The sequence below is a fragment of the Barbus barbus genome (genome assembly GCF_936440315.1).
Source record: "Barbus barbus genome assembly, chromosome: 21".
NCBI lineage: Eukaryota > Metazoa > Chordata > Actinopteri > Cypriniformes > Cyprinidae > Barbus > Barbus barbus.
Window position 1 is genome coordinate 5,162,395 of NC_136749.1, and position 19,743 is coordinate 5,182,137.

At 36.4% G+C, this 19,743-nt stretch overlaps 1 protein-coding gene across 2 annotated transcripts in view; it reads left to right on the plus strand.

Moving 5' to 3' along the window:
* The window catches only part of ascc3 (activating signal cointegrator 1 complex subunit 3), a 174,354-nt gene that overhangs the window by 140,728 nt on the left and 13,883 nt on the right, over window positions 1-19,743 (plus strand). For both annotated transcript variants that reach the window (XM_079445871.1, XM_079445872.1), the window contains exons 23-34: window positions 1,172-1,270; window positions 1,989-2,157; window positions 2,988-3,208; window positions 3,288-3,373; window positions 3,462-3,628; window positions 4,757-4,902; window positions 5,860-5,980; window positions 6,788-6,930; window positions 11,121-11,258; window positions 13,604-13,724; window positions 13,807-13,939; window positions 14,035-14,160. In XM_079445871.1, coding sequence (XP_079301997.1) covers window positions 1,172-1,270; window positions 1,989-2,157; window positions 2,988-3,208; window positions 3,288-3,373; window positions 3,462-3,628; window positions 4,757-4,902; window positions 5,860-5,980; window positions 6,788-6,930; window positions 11,121-11,258; window positions 13,604-13,724; window positions 13,807-13,939; window positions 14,035-14,160 — 1,670 coding nt within the window. The remainder of the gene's footprint in view (window positions 1-1,171; window positions 1,271-1,988; window positions 2,158-2,987; window positions 3,209-3,287; window positions 3,374-3,461; window positions 3,629-4,756; window positions 4,903-5,859; window positions 5,981-6,787; window positions 6,931-11,120; window positions 11,259-13,603; window positions 13,725-13,806; window positions 13,940-14,034; window positions 14,161-19,743) is intronic.

Consider the following 19,743-nt stretch of genomic DNA (forward strand, 5'->3'; position numbering starts at 1 on the left):
AATATGGTTAAAACGCTAAGCACTATAACGATATGACATTCACAACGGAGTCTGGAGTGATACGCATATTTAGGTAGATTTTGAGGCGCATTACCTTGGAAAACGAACGTAATCCACAGCATCCTCAGCAGCTCGGATGTTGGGAGAAAATGAAGACTTATGTTCAGTCTTATAACCAAACACAGAGCACGAGGATTGCTTGCGAGAAGGGATTGCTTGCAAGACGTTGTTGACGTTACAGCTGCTCGAGCACGGAGAAAATGGAGGACACCGTACGGAAACTACAGCAATGCAGGGCTGTCAATCAACCCCCGTGGCCCGGCCCTATACAATGTCACACACTGCAGTGAGAGTCAAAACGGCAGGCCTAGTAAGACTGACTTGGTTTAAAGGGGATTAAAACATGAGTGGGTGGATTTTTATCATTGTAGGGTGGTTGTGTTCACACACTGCCAACACACATTTATGTCCAAACACCATATAAAAGTGGATTTTGCACAATAGGTGCCCTTTAATAATAGGCATGCTAATAACCTTCATATACCCCTGTTTGATGCATGTAAAATAATTCACACGTTATATTTTAATACGCTTTAATTCAGATCTCTAATGTGAATAAAGCTGTGTGATTCAGATTAGATTCAGATCAAACAGCTCAAGGAAGATTGACTCGCACCTCTCTGGTCATTCAGATGCTTTAATGCAAAATACGAGCTGCCTGACAATACGTATATCAGTCGCTTTAATATAAACCAGGCTACAACTCAAAGAACGTCATGACTCTATAAAGATTTCCCTACATACAAGCCATCTAATACAACAGATCTCTCTATATTCTCTATAAGGCTGTGATATCGATTAGCAAGAGTTCATATGCTGTCGTTGAGAGATCTGAATGTCAACTTCCTGTGACATATTTTGTATTTTATTTATTTTGTATCAAACCACTGGAAGTACAAGAAGTCTTTTGTAAAGTTTTTCTGTTTCTCGTGTAATAGGAATTATATATTTATCATTGGCATGTGGTTTGGTGTCCGTAATGTAAGTCTGGTCATGTGGTTTCCATGGAAACAGTAGTTTCCACTTTCATGAAGGTTTTTTGATACTGTGAACTTATTAATGGACATCTGTTTGAAAAAAAGTTTGACACCTCACATCTGGTCCTGCTCAGGTCCATGGCTCAGTGGGAGAGCCCTGGTGGTTATGGGTGGAGGATCCGATCAACGATCACATCTACCACTCGGAGTACTTTCTTCTGCATAAGAAACAGGTAAAGATACATGTACATCTGCTGACACGAGCAAACCCTCATACCAGATCACAGCATGAAGATAAAAGTAGTGTTAAATTACACACTTCACCTTTAAATGTTATATCTGCAGTTTTGTTATTGTGTATATAGTACAAGTTTTGGTATATATTCAGCACAACTAAAACGTTGAAACTAAAACTATTAAAAAAAATTATTGAAATTAAGCTAAACAATTACAAATAAATAACTTCAACTTAAAAAAACTAAAAAAACTGAAACTACATGTTTTGTTTTGGCAACTGACTAAAATGAGTTTAAGTATTAAAAATAAATAAATATGAGAGAAAAAATAAATCACATCTATAAATCGCCAGGCTGTTGTTGAAAATAAGAACTTGTTCTTAATTAACTTGCCTGGTTAAATGAAGCTTAAATCAAAATATAAATAGAAAAAAATTACAAAAGCACATAGCAAAATTACAAAAATTAAAATGAAAAATATAAAAATTAGCTTATCAATATATTAATAAATGCTATAATAAGTATAGAAATAATGCTTAAATAACAGAATATTTGTGAAAAATCCTCTTTTTTTTTCATTTTGTAAAGCATCAAGATTAGATTAATGACAGTACGTGTGGTCCTTTAATGAAGATGGCACATCGGCCAATGTCATACAATGTGAAATGCATTGCAGCGTGCGTTTCCAATCATATATTCCCTCTGGCATTGTCAGGTTGTGAGTGGAGAGCCCCAGCAGGTGGTCTTCACTATACCCATCTTCGAGCCCATGCCTTCTCAGTATTACATCCGAGCCGTGTCTGACCGCTGGCTGGGCTCTGAAGCTGTGTGTATCATCAACTTCCAGCATCTCATCCTGCCTGAAAGACACCCGCCACACACAGGTGCGTCCCATATATACACAGTCATATTTCAAGCTGTGAGCAACTTCGTCCTTCGATCACTTTACTTATTTAGGAGAAATTTCTTGAAATTGTTATTTTTGTTGACATAATTTTTTTTATTTTTTATTTTTTTTCCCAAGTAACAAAAATGCTACACCTTAAAGACCATCCATTTGCCGATGGTGAACTACCAAAGACTCACGATTTTGCCCTATGACAGTAGAACTCCTTTGCAATCCTAGAATTGTTTTCTCAGATGGCAAAATCGTGCCTGTCTCCAGACTTCAGTCAATGAGATTTTTTCACCGTGTGCCAGAAGAAAGTTTTACATCCAAGTAGTGCTCCTCAATAAGTTACAGTTATGTCTGTAGCACAAGTGACCCTGGACAAAGTTATGTGCTGAAGTTAACGCTTTTAAAAATTAAGATACACTTTTAAAACTGAAGGTTCTTTATTGGCATCTATGGGTTCCATGAATAATCTTTCATGTCTTTAAGAACCTTTACTTTGGTAAACCAGAAATTGTTCCTCCGTGGCATTGCTGTAAAAACCTCTTTATTTTTTTAAGAGTGTATGAGTGGGAGTAATAGTGTTGCTTGCTTTGCAAATGCCTCTAATTCCATCATCACCTCACCACAGTGAGAGCATAAGCATGCATGGGAGCTGCAGGTAGGCTACATGTCACCTTTAACCCTTGTGTAAGCAACCACAGTGCTCCCAATGTGATCACATCTGAAATAAACCTAAGGCTTCAGACTCATCTCAAATGTGTTTTATATTGAAATAGCCATGCAAATGTTCTTTTATAGATTACATTTGCTTCATTCCAGAGCTCTTGGATCTTCAGCCGCTGCCTGTGACTGCATTGGGAAACCTGGAGTATGAGAGTCTATACAAGTTCACACACTTTAATCCCATTCAGACGCAGATCTTCCATACACTCTACCATACAGACACCAACGTCCTGCTGGGGGCCCCCACCGGCTCCGGCAAAACCATCGCTGCAGAGATGGCCATCTTCAGGGTCTTCAACAAGTACCCCACCTCCAAGGTCTGAACCTCTGCCATCTGTTAGGGTTTAGTTTTAGTTCTTATGAGACGGTTTAACTGGCATGTATCTCTGTGAGCAGGTGGTCTACATTGCTCCTCTCAAAGCTCTGGTCCGAGAGAGGATTGAGGACTGGAAGGTCAGAATAGAAGAGAAACTTGGGAGGAAGTGAGAGTGTTTATAGATTCTTCTGGCAAATATGTATCTGTTATTATACCCTGACCCTTGTTTGCTCATTATCATACTTTCTCTCTAGGGTGGTTGAGTTAACAGGTGACGTTACTCCAGACATGCGGGCCATCTCACAGGCTGACCTGATCGTCACCACTCCAGAGAAATGGGATGGAGTCAGCCGCAGCTGGCAGAACCGCAGCTATGTGCAGAAAGTGGCTATTCTCATCATAGACGAGATCCATCTTCTGGGTTAGAGGGCAAAGTTCTTTTTTTGTTCTTCGCTTGGGGTAAAAATAAGTTGGTGGTGCTTAGATGAAATGTGTGCTGCCCGTTTTCCTCTAAATGATCAAATAAACACCAATAGAGAATGACCGAAATAATCAAACTTTATTTTGGCCTGATGTTGTTCAAAATGACATCACATCAGTTTGTTCTTTGATTTTTTTGAGTATATTAGGACCTTATAGAGTTTGCGCTACATGGCCTTATGTGGACATCATCTTCTAATTACAATCATGTGGATATCCTCTTGTATCTAACACAATACATGGAATAATAACCATGGAATAGCCTTTTTTTAGAAGAAAGGGCTTTACCTTTTCTGCTCTAGCTTGACAGTGCCACTGTGCACAAAGCAAGGTCTATATGGAAATGGTTTACTAAATCTGGTTGTAAGAGCTTGATTGGTCCTCACGAAGTCCAGAACTGAAATCCTTTAGATCACCTTTATTTATGCCAGGTCCCATTGCCTAACATCGCTGATGCTCTTCTGTCTGAATGGGAGCAGATTCCAGCAGCCATGTTCCAACTTCACATGGTAAACTTTCCCAGAGGATTGGAAGCTATTATACTGCAGGGTCAAACAAACCTACTGTTAATGCCCATGGTTTTGAAATTAAATCTTCAACAAGCACACGAGTCTGGAGTTCAGGTGTCCACATATGTTTGCCTATGTAGTATAGCTGCTAGCAATGTATTAATGTCAAGGACCTTGACATAAATGAATTAGACAGCTTCAGTCCTTCTTGAAAACACAAGTCCTGAACCGTGTGTAGACATTTGTGTTCTTCACTGAATTCAGGCGCTTCTTTCTGGATCTCACAATGCTAGTCACGTGATCGAGACCAATCAGAGCGTAAATGCATCTGCTTGCACTGCGCTCCTGTTTGAGCCGAGCTGATGATTTGTCCTTGTGGCGCCGTTTACGCTTTTATCGTTTTATCGAGGGCAAAATATATTGTGATAATTATCATTATCGCTTCTTATTTGCTTTTATTACTATAAAGAGTCTTCAAAACAATCTCTGTTGTACATAACACTATATAAATAAATGTGACTTGACTTCATTTGACAAAACATTTTTTTTTTACTTCACAGGTGAGGACAGAGGGCCAGTTCTAGAGGTCATTGTGTCCAGAACTAACTTTATCTCATCACACACCTCAAAACAAGTGCGAGTCGTGGGACTGTCTACCGCGCTGGCTAATGCACGGGATCTAGCCGACTGGCTGGGCATCGGACAGGTTAGAAACCCACCAAAGTACGCAACCTGCATCCATTAGCTCATCTCAAATTCCACGTACATACCCTTTTAACACCACATCCCGATCTATTGCATTAGACGAAAGACTTTAAAGATATTCAAATCGCTTTTGGAATCCGTCCATAGACTGTTATATATAGGCAAATTAATATTTTCAGGATCAGCGCTCCTTCCCCTTCTCAGGTTTGATGTGATTTACATATGATTCACAGCAGTTCAAATCAAGCCAAAAAAAATCTTGGCCCTCAAATGGTATATTTAATGCTGAATGTAATTGATGGGTCTTGTTTCGGTGGAATCATGCTCGACTTGCACCCATAATGATTAGGGATGAAGTCAAATAAGGATATTATCTGTAACACTGTACTAACGGTACCATCATTTTCATCCTGTTTCCATTACAGATAGCCGACCGAACGTTCTGTCAGTCATTCTGCGTATAAATGTGTATGTGCCAGCACATATGAGCGCGCAAGGGTCTATAAATAAGCAGCACCCCTCTCCCAGCGTGTAGCATCATGTTGGCGCTGTGGCTGCATCAGGACAGACAGCAGTGGTTATGTAAACGTTGTTTTACTATTGCTGAAATGTCACCCTGCTAGACAGACGGGGAAGGAAGGGCTGGGGGTCTCCATAAATCTGACGTGTGCTGTTTGGACTGAGGCGCGTCTCTAGCTGCCCAATCCATTATCCAGCCCTTTAAATATGTGCGCACACGCACCCAGGCCCGGGCCACTTGTGTGAGAGCGCAGTTGTGGGACAGGGGACAATGACAGGCTGTAATTACCCCCAGATGGGCCACTCTGTCAGGCACACAGCCAGCTGGGCACTCCATCTCTGGCTTTATTACTGTCTTTCTTTCGCACTTTCTGGGCCTGTTTTTCTTGCTCTGTTTTGTGGACCCGTCTTTATTCATCTCTGTCGGTGTCTCTTTCAGATGGGACTGTTTAATTTCCGACCCTCTGTTCGCCCAGTGCCATTGGAGGTTCACATCCATGGCTTTCCGGGGCAGCATTATTGCCCTCGTATGGCCAGCATGAACAAACCAGTCTTTCAAGGTACAAGAAGTTACTACTATACTACTACATGTACACACTTTGAAGGAAATGATCTGGCGGAAATGCAAAATCTATATTTAATTTCTCATTTCAAGTGTTGTAAATGATACATTTGTGTGAACCGAATTTTATCATTTGTGCTACAATGGATTTGAATATTCCATTGAAGGAGTGACACCAAATTTAATATTTCTCCTCTGACTACCAAGCCCTTGATATTGTTTTCCTCTTTTTGAAAGTCATTATAATGCACTATAATGCATTTTATCTTTCGCTATTGGAGCAAATGGAAACATAAAATCTTGTATGTTCTAGTTTCTATTAATCAATATAGAAGTTTACCCAACTATAATAGTTTCTGTTTCGAAAAACCTCATAAATGTTAAAAGGATCCATACTCATAAGCTTTAGAGGGAACACCATTAAAATAGTCTTTTTTTCTTGATTTGTTTATTGTTCGTTTGTCATCATTGTCACATTTTATTGCTGATTTGAAATATGCTATTGGAACACAATCTTGGCAATCAGTTTTGGATATGTTGGTCCTTCTCAAGTACTGTAGATGGAAGCTGAAATTGTATTTATACGTAATAGATGTCCCAGTGATGTAAGCCTCCAGGTGAACTGACTTGCCTTAAAGCAACGCCAGACAAATTACAAATTATTCTTAGTAAAAATTTTACTTGCAATTTTTTTATATTTTAACTTTTGTTTTGTTGTTGTTGTTTTATTTAGATCTTTCATGCATTTTGATTTTGCTAAATTCCTATTTGGATTTAGTTCTCAGTCTTACATTCTGTCCTGCAGCCATCCGCACGCATTCTCCTGCCAAGCCGGTCCTCATATTTGTGTCATCGCGCCGGCAGACACGGCTCACGGCTCTGGACCTCATTGCGTTTCTGGCTACAGAAGACGACCCCAAACAGTGGCTCCACCAAGACGAGAGAGAGGTCAGTGAGAGAAGTCATCCTCAACAGTGTTGATACGTAACCAACGAAATAGTAAATGCATTACTTTTTTTAAATTTACAACAAAATATCAGTTACTTTTTCAAACAAGTAACGCATTTCCATTTATTGACTGACGTCTCTCTTGTTTCCATGTTGAGAGAAATCGAGATGAGAGTAGGGTGCACAGGCATTGTGTATTGTAGCAAAAAGGGGGTTTTTGTTCTAGTTTTGCTCTTTTGCATTGCTTTTGTTGTACACTTGCAAAATATAAAATAAAATAAATAAGAAAGCAAACCCAGCATAATGCTCTAATGGTCTGAAAGAGACAGATGAGGATAGAAAAAGTAATGCATATATATATATATATATATATATATTTAGTATAGCTAATCTTAACATGTACAGTACACAACCTTATTGTAAAGTGCTACCTAAAGTCTAAAACTATATGAACACATTGTGGTGGTGAAGCATTAAATTGCTGCCACAGTTTGAAAAATGTAATTGAAAAATAATAGTTCTGAGAAAGCTTTATTGAATGCCTTTAGGCATGCAGACATTTCTAATAAATGAAGTTGTGAATTTAGTATCTTGTTTGTAATTTGTGACAGTCTCACATCACTCAGTGTGTGAATAGGGCTGCTTCAGTTCTTTTGCGTTGCAACTGTTGTTACTTTCTCTCTCTTCAGTCTTATATTCCCTCTTCCCCAATTCCACAATCTGAAGAAGCTCAGTATCTCTTTATCGGTGATTACAGTACGGCTCAGCGCAGATTCTGGTGCAAAAGCCTGTGTCGTCTCTCATTAAATTCCTCTTTCCGTTCCACTGCATGCCTTCAGATCATTTCAAGATGTGAACAAACAGCTTTTTTCTGCTCGCCATCACAGATGCGTGCTAATATTTTCAAAGCACTCGATTAGAGAGCCAGTCAGAAAAAAAAGGAATGGTTTTCTCATCCCAATCACAAAGTAATCACATACAAATTGCAGCTTTACGGAGGTGTTAATATCTTTAATAGTACACACACATTCAAGGGGTACAGAGAGCGGAAATACATTATTAATGTGTTTGCTTGAACACATACATGCATTCATGTCAGCAAACTGCCTTTTAATAGTGCAGAGGACACCAATTAGCGAACCGCAGTCCAGATTTTGACCTAAGATCGGTTCCATTGGGACTGCAAATTATTTATCATAAATAAAAATATAGCAGTTTTTCTGTTCTCCCCACAGAGAAATCTGAAAAGGTGCATTTCACAATGTGAATCATCTTACGAAACACTGTATTAGTTCAATAAATCTAGTGCTTGTTGATTCTTGTGCACAGCAGACAGAAAGCATGAGCTACATGGAGACGCTATTAGAGTCATAGATTTGAGAAAAAAGACAAACATAGTGCTGTTCAATTCCAAAGCTTTTGGAAATGATTCTGATGTTAGGTTTTGGAATTTATGGAGTCAATTGGATTTATGTTTTCGATTCTTATTCCAAAAACAATAATTGTGTGTCTCTACAAATAATAGGGTCAAACAAGCAATCGAGGAAGTAGGGATGAAACCATAATGTTGTTGTGAATAGTGTAATGCTTTACACGATTTCAAACTTTTTTGTCAGCCGAAACCCTTTGACCTAAATTATTTACTTGAAGTACCCCCTGAGATTTTAAGTAAATATTTCAATAATTTAATGGCACATTTGCATGTTTAACTTTTAATAAAAAACATTTATTTTTATCAAGTTTCAGTAGTATTTTCATAGCTATTGTTATTACACTCAACAAATGATAAAAATTCATATTATTGTAATTTATAATGTAATTATTAGATTTTTTTGTTTCCCATAAAGATAATTATTTGTGTACATTTAAGATTTTATGCCTACATCACATTTGTATAAACCTGTAGCATTTATTTGCAAAAACGTTTAATTTAATTGAAATGTTTCTTTGTTAAATTCGTTAATGGTATACGCTCTTAGGCATACCGTGTACCAACTCACAAACCACCAGGAGTGTGCGAACTCCACTTTGGGAAACCCTGGGGTAGGGGTAAAGAACAGAAATATAGCTAAATATATGAGAAATGTGAAAATATCTATTTGCCATAATCGTGACCGTACGGTTGATATGTGTGTAAAAGACATCATATAGCATAAGCATATATATTGCCATACGGCTGTATATAGTAGGCCTATTATAAAGACGCTTAAATATAATTTTTTATCTTTGTGGACCCTGAAGGTTATGAAATGTATCCAAAATTCTAATAAAGTTAAAGGAATGTTTATTATTGGAAAATAACTCAGCTATTATATAACTCAGCATATAAAACAGCTATTTATTAGATATCTACTAATAATAATTTCAAGTTAAATCATTTTTTCATTGGCTTCTTTAAGGGTTAACTATGCAAATAATAGTCAAGTTACTACTGCACTATTGCTAGAAATTCAGAGTGTTTTTATGATATGATAAAAACATATATTGTGTAATATGTTGGTCATTAGTTTCCCAAACTAACAAGTTTAGATATTTTAGATTTTAGAATGTTGAATAAAAAAAAAAAAGTAATGCAATTTGCCAGTTAACACTAGACTTCATGGACTAAGATGTCGGCTGGTTTACACACAACCTGGTTTTGCATTCCACTGTGCTGAAGTTAAACTTTGAAAAATGTCTCTCAGAGCTTTTCCGATTTAAATGGTCTAATTTAATACTGTGCTAGAAGAGAGAGTCCCTGGAGTGGAATCAGTTTCAACCTTTAGACTTTCAACTCCCAATACCTCGATTCCAAAAGAATCGGTTTATGTAGAATTGATTCTATAATGCATTTGGTATGTGACAATACATGACAACTCTCTCAGTATGATTCTTAAAGGGATAGTTCACATATTTGTATAAAACATAGATTTGGTTTGACTGTTTGAATTGTGTTGAGCAGCAGGCGTTCATGAGGCAGATACTGATGTCAGTGGTCTATTTTTCTATTACACAGACTGTGTGTAAAGGCATGCAGCCCCATAAAGCATGTTAATGCCTGTCTTTTATGAGCCCACCCTGTTGAAGACCCAATAAAAGTCATTACACGTGTAACATGCAGAGAATAGGGAAGGCCGCCTTAAATACTTTTATATCTGAGTAGGACGAAAAAAAATTATACTCATATAGATCTGGTTTAAAAGAGTTCACCCAACTAAGATTCTGTCATAATTTATGCTATTTGCTTTCATTATTATTCATTACTTTTTACCAGTCACAAACATGCTACTGTCAAAAGCTTGAGGTCATTATTTATTAATGATTTTATGAATTTTATCATTTTATTTAGCAGTGATGCATTAAGTTAATCACAAGTGACAGTAAAGCCTGTCATTTTCATCATTAATATTCCAAAATAACAGTTGGGATTTCTATTCATCATGGTTTTTACACAAGTGTTAAGCATTTCGACATTCTTAAGCACCAAATCAGCAGCTTAGAATTATTTCAGTCATTATTCTATGACTGTTCTGCATCACAGGAATGCATTTGAAAATATATTCAAATAGAAAAACGCTATTTTAATAATAATAATAATAATAATGTTTCACAGTATTGCTGTTTTTGCATTATTTTTGACCTAATAAATCAATGTCTTTCAAGAACGTCTTTTTACAAAATAGATATTTTTAAAAAACAACCCAAAGAAAAAACTAACAATGTCTTAAGATGACGGAATATATATTTATACTATTTTCATAGTGCTTTTTTTTTTTGTACTGATATTTTGAGCATAGTTAAGATTCTTCTGAACGTCTCTTTTTGTGTTCCATTGAATGGGGAAAAAAACTGCATACAGGTTTCAAACAAGAAGAGAGTGAGTAATGAGAGCGTTTTGATTTTTAGATGAGCTATTCCTGGGCTGTAGGCCTGCAGTAGTGAGGTTCACAAGCGTTAGCTCCATGTGCTGATAGCTGCAGCTCCAGTGATATACGGGGCGTCCCGCTGTTTCACTGCGCTGAAGCGTGTAACGGCCTGAAACCCTGCTGTTTGAGTGACAGCCGGCTGCCGTTAGCTGTCCAGCTCACATCTAACAGCACTTCCCTCCATTTGTTTCCACTGTTGCCCGTCCTAACATTTCCATCTCTTTTGTTTTTCTTTTCTTTTTTTATTGCCTGCCAGGGTTTCTAATGTCTGTCATGTTTTGTTAGATGAACGATATCATTGGCACTATAAGAGAGTCAAATCTGAAGCTGACCCTGGCGTTTGGGATCGGGATGCATCACGCGGGACTTCACGAACGAGACAGGAGGACGGTGGAGGAGCTCTTTGTCAACTGTAAGATCCAGGTGCGACCCGCTGTTAGGTGATGTGTGAATCACCAACAGATCAACATTTTTCCACGCTGATTCCCAAAGCGTTTTGGAATAAATTGTGTGGGTAAATAGCACTCAGCTGGGAGATTCTAAGAAAATCATAAATATACTCATGGAGAACTTTGGTTGCCATTTTTGAGTGGTGAGAGATGAATTGATTTATTCAAATCCAAACGAAACATTCTCCTTAATGCAGATTGCTGTTCTCTTATGTCTTCTGTGGCCTGGCTGTAAAAACATAAATGTTTATGGTGATATAATGCAAATGTGATATTTCACACATCGATATGATAGCGGTGCATAACCATTTAGCATGTGAAGCACATCTGAAGTTCAGTTAACACGGGCACTCCAAGAATATTTTTTAAAAGAACTCTCTTATGGTCAGCAAGGCATAAGCATTTATTTGATTTGAAGTATTATAAAAATTTAAAATAACAGTTTTCTAATTGAATATATTTTAAAATGCAATTTATTCTCTTATTCTATTCTATCTCTAATTCAGTTTGATCAAATTAAATGCAATAGATAGCATCTTAAATGGTCTTAATTATCAAAAGACATACTTATTTTAAGAAATCTTAAAATTGGGGACAGAAAAACAGGAATCACGATCAGGCCTGATGTGATTATTAAACTTATGTCACATGAAGGAAAGAATAAAAGATTATGGTAAGACTTTATTTTAGGGTCTCTTAACTAGTTGCTTATTAGCATGCATATTACTAGAATATTAGCCATTTATTAGCAAGCACATATTAATGCCTTATTCTACATCCCTAATCCTACCCAATACCTAAACTTAACAACTACCTTACTAACTATTAATAAGCATCAAATTAGACATTTATTTAGGGAAAAATTGTAGTTAATAGTGACTGTGTTCCCTATTCTAAAGTGTTACCAAGATTATTTAACACATTGATTCAACATATAGATTTGACTAGTATTGGCGCATTAATCTGTTTATTGTTTTTATTTAAACATGTTGTATATATTATATATTAGCAAAATACAACATTTTCAGATTTTCAGAAATAGTCCTTAAAATAATGTTACCTATGTATATATTAATACATAAACCAATTTCAGTTATTTTGTAACACTTTAGTATAAGGACCAGTTCTCACTATTAACTAGTTGCTTATTAGCATGCCTATTATTAACATATTGGCTGTTTATTAGTACTTATAAAACTAATTTTCTGCATGGCCATATTCTACATCCCTAATCCTAACCAGTACATAAACTTAACTACCTTACTAACTATTCATAAGCAGCAAATTAGGAGTTTATTGAGGCAGAAGTCATAGTTAATAGTTTGTTAATAGCAAGAATTGGACCTTGAAATAAAGTGACCAAAATGATAAATTATTTATTTCTTGTGGGTTTGTTCTGTGTGGGAATACAATGTTAATATTATTTGTGCATGGTCTTAAAAGGGTCTTTAAAAGTCTCAATAAAACTCAATATATTTATATAAGTATTAATTTCTTGGGGGGGCTGGGGGTCTTACTGACCCCACACTTTGGAACTATAGTGAGTTTGTGGCCATGAAATCTGATAATTTTCCCTCAAAATATGATCACAAGAGGTCACAGGAAATGCATTTGTGACAACTTTTGACAGTAATTATTTCAATAATCAATATCTGCAGTCATGGCCAAAAATATCAGCACCCTTGAAGAGTCTTTAGCCACTCAAACTCTCCTTCTCACCATGCATTATGACGATATAGACACGTCCTCTTCCAGGCAGTTTCGTAACATTTTATGTTGATTGGAAATTCTTAATTATTGCCCTGATGGTGGAAATGGGAATTTTCTTAAAACCACTTCACTAATTTGTGAAGCTCAATTATCTTTTGCTGCACATCAGATATATATTCTTTGTTTTGTCTCATTGGGATGGATGATTAAGGAAATTTGGGCTTTGTTTTCCTCCTATTTATATTTTATAACAGGAAGCCATGGCTGGGTAGTTTCATGTTCATAATCACCCTGGAGTGCTCAAAATTGTGAATATGAATGGGAATATACTTATCCAATGAAATGTTAGATTTTTGTGATTTATTTTTTTTGTAAAAGATCAAAAGGATTAACAATGCAGATTAATTTGCATAGCCTTCTTTGATCATATTTACTAAGGGTGCCGATATTTTTGGCCATGACTGTATTTCAGTGGCGTTTTCTAGTAGTAGGAACATTTGTAATGTTTCCAAACATTAGAAAAACTATAAAACAGCTATAACCGTACAAATAAAATAGGGTGAAATAATGTTGAAATAACCCTACATATTCCTTTGACTTGTCTCTAAGGTGTTAATTGCAACTAGCACACTAGCGTGGGGCGTCAACTTCCCTGCTCACCTGGTGATCGTGAAGGGCACAGAATACTATGACGGAAAGACTCGCCGCTACGTGGATTACCCCATAACGGGTAACATCTGTTTTTACGTTTGTGTGTGTATGTGTTTTCGCTGACTGTCCAATGTCATTGATCTCTATCATTTCCATTCCAGATGTTCTTCAGATGATGGGTCGAGCAGGACGTCCGCAGTTCGATGATCAGGGCAAAGCTGTTATCCTTGTGCACGACATCAAGAAGGACTTCTATAAGAAGTTCTTGTACGAGCCGTTCCCTGTGGAGTCTAGGTGTGCATAAAGCAATAAATCTCCCTGTTTTGTGTTAGTACTGTAAATTACTGTGTGATATTGACAGAAGCGGTGTCTTTTCTGTGTATCCGCAGTCTTCTGAGCGTGCTGTCCGATCACTTGAATGCAGAAATCGCTGCAGGCACAGTCACCTCAAAACAAGATGCCATGGATTACATCACTTGGACGTACTTCTTCCGCAGGCTGGTCATGAACCCCAGGTACTGCACATTAGCATTGCTCACAACACGTTCACTGTCTTACCCCGAGTGAAGATCCTAGTTTTGAGTCTCTTCAGTGATGTCATATGGCTAGGATTCTTAGTAGTGGTCAGCTGATACGTAGAAAGCAGGATGGCCGATGTGATGCTGAGATTATGGCTCGTTTCCACCGAGAGGTATGGTTCAGTACAGTACAGTACGCAATTATGTCCATTTCCATTGTCAGAAGTTATGTGTTTTGATGGAGTATAATGCTCTTCAGATAAACAAATAGAAAATAGTCTGGCTCAACAACTTAAATAAACAAACAACATGAATTCAAGGAAATTTAGAATTATTACTTGTTTTATTAATTGGCCTAGTGGGAAATCCAAGCTGTACCGCAGTGACTGGACTGCAGCAAAAGACAGAAAAAACATCTTCAACCGCTTTCACAGGGCTCATTACTTACTGTGTTTCCATGGCAACGTCATCTCTGGACACAGTGGCCACAGTTTACACCTCCATCACAAAACAAGGGCTAAGAGATCACGCACACACACGCACACACACCAGCCTCGCAGGGTCATATAGGGCAGCACAGACATCTGCGATGAATAGAAGAAGATGATTCCAGAACATTCCACTGACATTTGCACGCCTGTCAGGCCGTATTAAACATTAAACACCGGTCTGTGCCCTCTCCTTTACTGCAAACACCCACAACCCAAAAACACACGCCGATTCTTCAACTACTCTTTTAACTAAGGTAATCAAACTCTTAATATGGGCCAGATTATACACGTTTTTCCCCTGAAGTCCACTTATTTTCTTAGCCAACAGTCATAATTGAGATTTTTAATGTCTGTTTTCACACTCTTCTCTCTGACTTTGCTACCGTACCTTTAAGATTATGTAAATGATATATCAATTACAAATATGAGCAGGTGTTTGTGTAAATGTGGGCAGATATATGCTGATTGTTGTGTTGTCATCATCACTGGAGTTTAGTTTCAACACTTGGTCTGTTTTGTTAACTTGACTGTTTTTTTTTTGCATTTTTGATTCCTATTCAGAGTTTCTGCTGGTTTTATAAACGTCTTAATTTCACTTTTCCACAATTTAAGATCTTAAAAGGTCTTAAATCGAGGAAAGAAAGGAATGTCATTAAATGTTACGTGCATTGCAAAATATGAATATATTACTTGGATATGTTTTCCATTACAAATATGTAAAGAGTGTTTTTAGTTTGAGTTTATGCTTAATACAAAGAGCAAATAACTCTCAAAGTGGTATGAAAAGCAGTTTCCCTTTGAAGTATGTTTGGTTACACTTTATTTTAAGGTGTCCTTGTTACAGTGCAATTATTCATTTGTGGACTGAGTAATATTAATGAACTACGTGTACTTACTATATGGTTAGGGTTAGGATTAGGGTTTGGCTCAGGGTTACTTGCATGCAATTATGCATAATTTATTGTTATTATAAGAGTAAGTATAGTGTAACAAGGACAGCTTAAAATAAAGTGTTACCTTATATTTTTCTGAGCCTATTGGCAGATATTTGTCCCTGATTTAGTTATAAACTCGCTTCATTTTGTTCAGCTTCACCGCTTCTTTTCTCTTATCATTTCGCTTGTTACCTTGATTTAAGATTCTTGAGACATTTGCACTGGAAAACAAGACAAATAATGACAAACATCACCTTCTGCAGTGAGATCAGAAGGTGCTATTTATATTTAAATATAACTATATAAAGTGTTTAGTGTGTGGAAGCAGAGTTATTCAAACCTTAAAGTTTTCTTTATTTTTTTATTTAGTTATTTTTAAGAAAAAAAAGTTTAAAACGTAATGGAGATCAGTAGGAATTAGTATTTTCAAACTTTGAAGTGTTCCATATATAACTTTTAAGGTCCAATTCTCACTATTAACCTACAACTTTTGCCTCAATAAACTTAATTACTGCTTATTAATAGTTAGTAGGGTAGTTGTTAAGTTTAGATATTGATTAAAGGATGTAGAATATGGTCATGCAGAATATGTTCCTGTAATAAAGGAACTATACTATACTGTAGTTGGGTAATGATTATATGTGAGGGTTGATGTCCATGGAGAGCATTTGAGTTAGCAGGGAACTCATATGTTTTGTTCTTTTCTTAATGCAAGTCAGAAACACCACAACAGCATGTTTCCAGTAAGGTGGTGTGGCACATCTCTATTTGGCACATCTCCATCAATCTCTGTGGCACAGTCACCTTGACACCAACCATCTCTCATCAGCCGTGATTCACTGGAGCTGAGCGGCTCCATAAGCAGACAGCAGCCCCAGAGGTCTCATAAAGACCTCACATCAGGCTCCCTGAGACAGGAGCTAAATGATGCTAGCGCTAATGGCAGCGATTTAATCAGCCGTATAGGTGTTCACTACGACACACACAACAACAGGCTGAAAGAAGCACATCTCTGCTGCTACGGCTGAAAGATTGGCTGTGTCCAATGATGCTACATACACTGTAAAAAAAAAAAATGTTGATGGAATTCTACCGTAAAAAATACGGTAACAACATTTTAGGTTTTACGGGTTTAACTTAAATTTACAGTTAAATACCATAATTTCATTAACTGATATAATGTTACCAACCTATTAAAGTACTGAAATGTGTTTTGTACCTTTGAAATGAACTGATAACCACCAAATGCAAGTGGTGAGGAGAAAGTCACATGATGAACCAAAGCCGCTTTTAAATAATAACATATACAGAGGGTGCACAGTGTCATTGACACAAACACTAAACACCATCATGGTGACACTCATTAAACTGAAATATGCAATAAACATTCATTAGATGTAACATACAACCCTAATGAACATAACTGATAAGAAAAAACATCAAATTCAAACTAAATTTTAAATGCAATGCGGGGAATTCTGGGAAAGTCAGTTTATGGTTTTTCCCTGTAAATTTTACAGGAACTTACCGTTAACCATTTAACAGGTTTTTACTGTAGCATTTTCACAGTTTTTTACTGTTAAAATCACAGTCATTTTTTACAGTGTATCATTTGTAATGCTTTAATATCATTCAGTACTGACATCCACAATTAAAGAGGTCTTGTGAAGAGATGTTGTAAAATGAAACCGTTTAATTTACTATGAAATGTGTTTTCCCATTGTGTCCTTTGACAGTTTAAACACTATTACTTTTATCTACTCGTACAAGCTACATATTAGTATCTTAAAGTGAGTACCATGGTTTCTGTCCCAGGAAGCTGTTGCACGCTTACAAAGTTACAATTTGTGCACGATTTCTAAAAATGTATTTATGATTGAACAAATCTGAAATTAGCATTAATGTCTAAACAACATCTGTTTGTCTTGTTAATATACATTACGTTAAAATAAATGGGGGCCTGAAGATTTTGAAAGTTTTTTTTTTTTTTTTTTTTTTTCAGCACACATTAAAGAACCTGTATGTTGTTCCAAAAAATAAATTAATTAATCAAATTCAATCAATTCAAATAAATTATTTCTGTTCATCAACGAACCCTGAATTTTTATTTTATTTTTTCCAAAAATATTAAGCATCACCCCTGTTTTCAACATGAAGAAATCAGCATATTAGAATAATTTCTGAAGTATCATATGAAACTGAAGACTGGAGGAACGATGCTGAAAATTCAGCTTTATCATCACTGCATGTATGTTTGCTCAAATTAATCCAGACTTCTTTCAAAAACATAAAATAAATCGTATTAAATTATTGAATGGTGAATGAGAATGATTGCAGATTTTAAATTAAGTCACAAACATATTCTTATTTACTTATTAATATTTCTTATTAAATGGTCTGCTTATACATACTATACTATAATCTACATAGTGTTAAAATATTATTTGAATCAATATATTATCAATATTATTCGTTATTCAGTGTTAAATTATGGCAACCAATGGTTTTCTTTATCCAAGCCATTAAGGTTTTTTTTTTTATTATTATTTTTTTTATGTTTACGCTCACCACTTTAACTACAAGCTTAAAACAATCAGGCTGTGGTCTGATTATTAATATAATTTGCAAGACTGTTTTACAGATACTTGCTTTTCACTTTCATTTCATCAGCAATGTGCATATTGTCTGATTTTGTTGTTGTTTTTAATGACAAGCCATATTTTGCAAAAATCGATTACCTCCAACTCTGTATATTCTTCTGAAGAATCCATTCTTCACATAGATGTCTTAAAGGCACAGCAGCAAAAAAAAAACTTCTTTGATTAGCTTGTTTGATTGTAAGGAATAGAGAGACTAGTTTAAGGGTGGAAACTACAGACACCCCTGTGGTTTGTTTGAATAGTCAGTTTTTTTCTAGCAAACTCTTAAACGTTTAAGACCAGCTTTTGAACTGTGGAGTAATGTGCGCTATGAAAAATTCAGAACTGTGGCCTTTTAGTCAAAGACATGTCCTTCTCTCACTGACACACACACACATCAGGCCTCCTGACAGGCGGTTACCTTCATGACACGTCTCTCCACCTGTTAACTAGTTAGAGATGTTCACATCGGGCAGCGTGTACCAGCCAAAACCGGCTCTGTAAATGATCCTTCCTGACCCGAGGCATTCAAGAATAGCAGTGTGAGTGTGTATGCATGGACATCTGATGATTATTTACATGAACATCTTTATTTACGTCACCATGATGTGTTTTTGCTAATTATTAATCATGTACAATACTTCTGTGCTTGAGTGCTGAATAAAATGAGCAGTTTCTACAGAATACATCGGATCAACCAGAATGAACTGTCTTATTGCTCATACAGCAGGAGAAATGTTTGCCGTCACTCAGAGTTAATGAAGTGCATAGTTGTGTGTGGATCTCATGTGGTTGCTCTTAGAGCTTTGCTGAGCATGGAAGTGATTTTTGCTCTCCAGCAAATCTGGGAATGATTTTTCAGCGCAGCAATGCTTTTCTGGAGGTGTTGTGTTCTATATACACCCACCTGTGCTGTCAGAGGAGGCTTGTGTTTTGTGCATCTGTGCACATGTCACTGACCGTATCAAATGCATTATTTACTTATAGCGTGATTCTGCAATGTATTTTAAGATGTGACCAGGCCAATATTTAAAGCAAGGAATGAAGGATTCTCCATGCAGGTTTCAGTTCCTCAATTCTCGTGGGTCCAGCATTGAATTTCTAAAAATATCGCAACTTGGTATGATCGCCCAGAGTACAATATGCATTGATATTATTTTACATGAATTTGTTTGAGTGCTGTTTTCTTTACCCAGGAAGAGACATGTATTAAGAATGTCATTATTTCTGCCTTTTAAATCTATTTGAAAATAATTGAAATTGATTTGACACATTAATCTTAGGTCTATTGTGTCAGCATTGCATTATCCAGCAAATAAAAAAGCAGCTACAGCAGTATAAATTTAGTTTTTGGCCTCATTTTTTGTAATAGTGCATCCTTGTTATTTATTTATTCACTTCAAAAAAATAACATCCTTAATGTCTAAGCATCCTTTAAAATCTGAATTTTACCTGAAATTATAGCTTTGTATTGGATCTTTTTTTTTTTTTGGTACTTTGTTTAAAACAAGAAAT